General features: G+C 38.5%; 1 protein-coding gene across 1 annotated transcript in view; it reads left to right on the plus strand.

Annotated features, from left to right (window-relative positions):
* Positions 1-2,945: 2,945 nt before the first annotated feature.
* LOC107090968 (matrix metalloproteinase-17-like) overlaps positions 2,946-7,159 on the plus strand; it is a 115,209-nt gene continuing 110,995 nt past the window's right edge. The window contains exon 1 of the mRNA XM_015384637.1: positions 2,946-3,468. Within this exon, the coding sequence (XP_015240123.1) occupies positions 3,337-3,468 (132 nt within the window). The 5' untranslated portion in view covers positions 2,946-3,336. The remainder of the gene's footprint in view (positions 3,469-7,159) is intronic.

Consider the following 7,159-nt stretch of genomic DNA (forward strand, 5'->3'; position numbering starts at 1 on the left):
CAGAATGTAACTGAACTTACACAAACTGTGTTGTATCTTGGGTAGGCGTAAACTATTGCTATAAAATTATTTTTACATCGTTATATAGCTTGTCAACAAGAGAAAGCAGGAAGCACTAAAGTTTTTTGTAGATGACTGCATTTTTTGTAGACTTCAGAAAACATATAGAGAAACATCAACAGTAGTTTACATTACTCCCTGGATCAGAAGCTCCACTGGACTCTGGGGCTTTTATTAATCAAGAAAATGCAACATTAATAGTAAGTTTAAAAGATAACTTTTCCACAAAAAAGCTGCAGGCTGGTCTTTTTCCACCTTACTCCACTTCAGTTTCTTCTGGTTTTGTCACTGTCTCCATTGTAGCCTATGTTCTGCTTACTTTTAGTCTGTGGCAACTCTTGAAGCACATGCTCTGGAAGTTTAACCTCCTTGACTGAGCTTTGCTTCACAGTTTTGGCCCCACTGTGTTCCCACTGTAATTTCTGCAAAAGTTCTCTATCACACTCTCTGTTTCTGCTCAACTTCCCATCAATATGCTTAATACAGAACTCCAGAAGCACCATAGAGAGCGTTCTGACCAGGTGTCTCACTTTGTGGTGTGGAGGCTGCAGCGCTGCAGGCCTGAAGGAAGTGAGAAGAGTGGTAAGAACAGCAGAGAAGATCATAGAGGCTTGTCTTCCCTTTATAAAAGACAGCAGGTCAAAAGGTCCAGCAGATTCTGAAACAGCAGGTATTCCCCACCGCCATCAGACAGCTGAACTGTTGGAAAAAATCTAAATCATGTCACAGACTCAGCATCCAACTAACACCAAACCAAAACACTGCATAATTGTACCATATATATTTAAAGCTCCAAACTTCCATATCAAAGCGTTTTCATGCACCATGTTTTTTCTCCCACACTGTTTACATTTTATCACTGCTGCACTTTAAGAAATACAAATGTCATGAGCATACAAAATGATATCTCGTTTTATACACTGTGTATACACAATGACAATAAAAGTTGTATAAGTCAGAAAACAGCTTCTTTAGCAGGTAGGTTTTAAGCCCCCTTATGATGAATGCCAGTGACAGTCTACTGGGCAATGTCAAGTTAATAGACTTCTCATAATAGTGAAGTATGCCAAAACATGAGATAAGCTTAATTTCTACATTTATGCTTTAACCCTACATTGTTCTTCAATAACAACCTAATTTTCTTGTGGTGTGAATAATTAGTTTTTACATGCCTCGTTTGTTTTTCATTTCTGTCCGTGATCCAATATTTAAAAAGTGTAGATATAACATTGTTGGTGTAATTAATTTAGAAATAAGATGTGTTATTTAAATTACATATTTAAAATAATGCATTTTTTCACTGAGACCATCTGTCACCAAATTATTTACCTAATTTGCTGTGATCCAGCCTTCCTTTTATTAATTCGTTCGGTGATGAAATGTTACTTTCATTTTTTTTCAACAGTCTCCTTTTAAAATATCTTGTTTTCAGTACGTGTCCTTATTAATATCACAAGCAAACGGTTAGGAAAACAAACAAACAAAAGAAACTGAGACAACCACACATTAATCTGTTGGCCAGATGTTTTTTTTTTTTTTTATAGAGTTTGTGAGATGGGAAATGGAAATTATTTTTGAAGTAAATTCAAATGAAATGTGAAAATTACTATTTGGTTATATTTAAAAATAATTGACTGGGGTCAATACAAGCATTAATTCATGTTAATTAGGGGTGTGCAAAAATAATCGTCATATCGATGCATCGCGATTCTAATTCTTGTGATCTACTGCATCGATTCTTGATGGCAAGAATCGATTCTTAATAAAAAAAAATGAACAAATAAAATACATTAATGGTTGGCGCACATCAGCCAAATCAAGTGGAATACAACTTCCAGTCCAGCAGATGTTGCTGCGGATGTGTTGACGCCCGCTGCTTTGGTGTCACAAGCATTTCCGGCCGCGGGATACTGAGACGAGTCATTCGTGAACAAAACATGGAGGTGCCTGAGAAAATTCGCCCGGCTCCATATCATTTCAAGTCAGATGCTTGGATGCATTTTGGCTTTAAAAACAAAGAAGGTAAAAATGAAATTGATATGATGCACGTCATTTGCAAAAGGGGAAATATACATTTGAATGTTTTCGTTTCATTGGTTTAAAGGACCACTGAGGCCATTTAAACGGCACTGATTATCCTTATTTTGTTATTTTAAGCTTGATGAATTCTAAGATCTTTTTGTCAGTGTGTCCACACCAGTAATAGTAATATTTTTGTCCAGTATTTGTTTTCATGGCAACACCTCCAAAAGTCGTTCCAATAAATACAGCTATGTATGAATTCAGTTGCTTTTAGTCATGTATCAATTGAAGACACGATCCAGATCATACCCAACCAGTCAGCCACTGGTTTTCACTGAACACTGTAAAAATATTGCAATGCATCGCAATATCGTGATGCATCGTGATAGAATCGCATCGTGGCATGTGAATCGTGATTCGAATCGAATCATGACTTCTTTGCCAATACCCACCCCTAATGTTAATTTAGTTCAGAGCAAGTAGCTACATTAGGTTGGTTCAATTTCAATATATTAGTTTGTTTCAGAAAATAATCAGGTCATAACAAGTGATTAAATTCAGATTCTGTGAAGTCAAATATTTTAGATGTGATATCTGGACATTTTTTTTTTTTTTATTTGTGCAAGGTTATACTTTTTCCAGTGCATTTACAAACATTTTGTATGACGATTGTCCTTTTTTTTTTTATCTATTTGTTTATTGCATAAGTAAAATGATACTCTATCCTATGAACAAAGCAGACACATTTCGTGTCTAAACCCCAAGACTCTCAGATTACGCATGAGGAATCCACCAGTCCCCCACAGCCACACCACTCCTCCCTCTCAGACCGTGGAAACGCTCCTCACTGTGCGCGTCAACAAGCGCTCTCCTTCAGCGGAGCCCCACGCAGCTGCTGTGGTTCCTCAGTGCTGGAGACTGCACTGCCACGAGTGGAGTGTCTCTCTCTCTCCTCTCACTCCTTTAGGATATTCACTTCCAATGGACTAATCTATGAATAATCCATCCCTTTCCCGCGATCATGACCTATTAGTTTTATCTCTATCGATATCGTTTTGTGTGGAATAAAAACGAACTTGTATAAATCCCAAAGGTTACTCATCGCCACCGGTTTTAATGTGTTTTATGTGTTTGCGCTCCACTGTAAGGTAAACTGCTCCATGTTTCAGTTTCTCGGCGCGTGCTTTTATCCCGTGGATGCGGCCGTTTGAGTGTTTGTTTGAGCCCAGCAGGATCAACCTGTCATAGGGCATCATGATTTCTCTCCTTCGCATGCGGATAAGGAACATTTTGCCGGAGATGCTGATCTTTTCCCCAATTCTGTGTTTCTTTCCTCTGATTGGAGCGGCTCCTGCTCTGACCACCGAGCAGCTGGACACGGGGGTGGTAAGTTGATATAATTTTTTGCCTCCAGGAGGGAAGTCCTGCTCTTTGAGGCGCTAAGAAGTTGTATCCAGTCCATTTAAAGTGGTTGCTGTGCACAGTGCAGTTTGTATTACTTTCAGATGTCGCTCTCTGATCCCTGCTGCAGACCGTCTCTGCAGCAGGGGGGTGATCATTGCCTTAAAGGCTGCTTGAACGAACTGAAGGGATAAAAGTCATCACTAAAGTTCATATCACTGTTAATGCATGACTTGCAATGAGTAAATGTTAATATATTTATTTGCCTTGGCGGGATATCGACCTCCCCCGCAGCATGCTGACATGGTATATATACCCTGCAGTGATGAGTTACAATCGGGGCTCACTTCCAGCACAAAGACGCCATAAGGAGCAAAGGAACGCTCATATCAACAGTGCAAAGGATGCCTGCTAAATAAGTAGTGCAATTAAGGATTAATTGACAATAGCTCTAGAAAATATTCTACTGAAGTTTGCAGGTTGAGGTCTGGAGAATATAACTCATTCCATTTAAACTCCTACATTACATTCCAAAATGCTTCAGTTTAATGAGCCATATCTTTTATATCAACAATTTTTAACAACTGTGTTTGGAGTTTGCTGAACAGATGGTATTTACAGAGAGCAAGCATGTAATTAATAGTGAAGTAGTAGTATTACAGATAATCCAACCAGATTGACCAGAAATTGGACTTGGTTACATTTGTTTTGTAAAGGACAGATAAATATTAGGAAAAGATAAATAATTATTTTTGTTAAATTCTGATTTTGTCTTGTGTTGATTAAATATGGGGTAACAGAGCTAACAGGTCCAGAGGCGAAATCCTTAAGGAATGCTGTAGAGATCATTTAGGAAGCCCTCCCAAGCCAGACGAACCAGAGGACATTTTTCATACCCCTGGCAGACTTACAAAATAATTTCCTTGAAAAAAGCAAAATATGGAATCAGACTTCTATATCTTAAAAATTTTGATTTATTTATCATTTCTAAAAAAATAACTTCTGAATAACCATTGCAAAACCAATTACTGGAAGTAAATGTAATATTTTACATTTTTGTATTCTTTTTTGTTACAGGTAGTTTGATTATTAGTCTCGGTCATCTCTATAGGGAAAGACTTGTGTCATCTTCCTAGACTGTCGCTACCTTCACTGATTTTCTTATTACATTCAATTCAGGACTCTGGTCCCCTTCAAAATGTTAATTTTACTTCTAGTTCTAAAAGTTAAAAGACTACATTAGATCTTAATTGTGGAGGGTGTGAATAGTTTTACATTTAACTGTAGTTACTCCAGCAGGAGCTGGATGTGCCCTTGAGTTTGCTCCCAGCGAGACGTGCTTATATGATCTCTAAAGAGAAGCTTGTAGGAGGAATCCCATTTCCATGTGCGAACCAAATCAACTGACTTCTTTCATTGTGGAGGAGCAGAGCCTCTATTTCCTGCTCAAAATGTGGAGGTGGGGTCTGCCCACTCACCTGAGCCATTTGTATCTGGGGTTAGCATTACTTTATCTTACTATCACCATTGAACTCTGGTTGAGAGAAAGCTGACCCGTGACCAGGATTGAGAATTTCCCTTCTTCCTGTTTAGAACAAGCTCAGCTTTTCTTGAAGCATGTGGATTCTGCTCCTGCTTTGTGAATTCAAGCAACAAATAGCTTTTAAAAGTAGCTCCTTTTCCTCAAACTACCATTACACCCCACGCGTAACTACCCCAGTGAGTGAGTGAAGTCTAAGCCACCAGCCACATGTGGACAAGAAAACCAAAACCCACTCAGGAACTCTGCAAGACTAGTGACAAAGGCAGGGCCAGTACATATCCACATTAGAGCTCCTGAGTCTGAATTTTACTATATTTTTATGCTTGTTTTATACTTTCTATTTAAAAGCATCTACTGTGCATCTATAAACTCATCAACCTTCATAATCTACTTTGATATACCTTTCTGAGTTTAAGAAAGAATCAAATAAAGGTAGTGAACATATAGCCTGATAAACCGGACTAAAGATTAAATGTGTAATTTAGTCTGGCCCCGATGAATGAGACATCGGAAGATTGTTGATGGGAACAATCCGTTGTTTTTTAAACCATGTCTGTGCCTATTGGCCAACGCTCTGACCGATGAGCGCAACTGACTGTGATGTGGTAAGTGTGACAGAAAGCTGGTAGGGGAGTGTAAACAAACAGCCTATCGGTAAATTGGTGAATACGTCCTTCTGAAAAATGAATGAGCGTAGAGCCTCTTCCTGCTCATGTTTCAACGATAGTTTGACTCAAAACTTGATTCCAAAGCTGAGTCAATAATTGCAATCATAGCCAGCGGTCCTTCACACAAGACTATGCCGAGATAGGGCCGCTGCAGAAGGGCTACGGTTAACCCTGGCTGCCGTTGGCCTCGGGGGTCCACTTGTTGCCACGGTCCTCTCAACTTCGGAAATAGTTTTTTTAAATTACGCATATAGTTACGCTTTAGAGTATAATATTCTCGCCTCAAATGATCTTAAAACTTAATTTTATTGAACAACAGCAACAGAAAAGAAAACTTTTAACTTTAAATTGAGCGCTCCATTGAAAGCTGCTGCTGCCGCAGTGCATGCTACTGTTCAGTAGTTGTTGCCATCTCCCTTGTTGTGCTTTCTCCAGTGTTGCGCAGTTTTGCCGTCACGCCATCAAAACCCCGTCCGCTTTGCATCCAGACATTCAAAACACATCTCTGCGTTGTGATTGGCCCGTAAGTTCTAGGGCCTGGGGCATTGATCAAGGCTAGACCAAACTCACAGGCAAAAATGATTTTGGCTGCTGGCGGGTGGGGCTAGTTTACTAGGCTAGCGAATATGCTTTGATGAATAATTAGTAGAGTATTATAATTCCTTCTGTTTCTGATCTCCTTATGTCTATTTTACTTTAAAAAAAAAAGAAGCTACATTGCAATTTGTATTGTTTACATTTCGTAGTGATTTGATACAAAAAGTGTCAGCATCAAGGCCAGAACACAGTTTAAAGTTTACTCCGATGGAAAATCAGCTTACATGAATTAATCTAGTTTTAATTCATGGGGCTGGTCAGGTATGATTATCTTGGACCAAAATAGACTGGTCAGTTTTGGTTGGACCTATGCAGCAATTTGGAATGTCATGACTCAAGCGTGAGGAGACATATAACAAAGTAAAGAAAACATCTGCTTTGGGAAAAATGCAAAGTAAACTGTCTGAATATCAGGTTCATTCCCATATAGGTGTGTCTAGAAAAAACTATTTACTGGAAGTGGGACAGACTTAGATATAAAACTGTTCTTTACCCATTGAAGGAGCTCAGGAGTACAGAAGACACAAGAAAACAGGGATCTATTATCTTGTTAGAGTGGCAACCACAGATTAGAGAATTTATGGGAAAAACTCCCGTAAATGCATGGTAGTGTGTATTGGGAGCCTCTATGCATCCATGTGACAGAAAAAGTTGGATTTTTAACCTTCAGTTGAAGAGTGAATCTGCAGATCAGCTATTTAAGGCATCTGAAAAACCTTTATTGGCAATTTTTAATTACAGCAGGCAAAAGCCTGATCAATGCATTTCCAATCAAGTGCTCCTAAGAAAGTACAGCCATTATATGTATATATATATATATATATATATATATATATATATATATATATATATATATATATATATATAT

This window comes from Cyprinodon variegatus, unplaced genomic scaffold (assembly GCF_000732505.1).
Source record: "Cyprinodon variegatus isolate N-32 unplaced genomic scaffold, C_variegatus-1.0 Scaffold318, whole genome shotgun sequence".
In the NCBI taxonomy this organism is placed as follows: domain Eukaryota; kingdom Metazoa; phylum Chordata; class Actinopteri; order Cyprinodontiformes; family Cyprinodontidae; genus Cyprinodon; species Cyprinodon variegatus.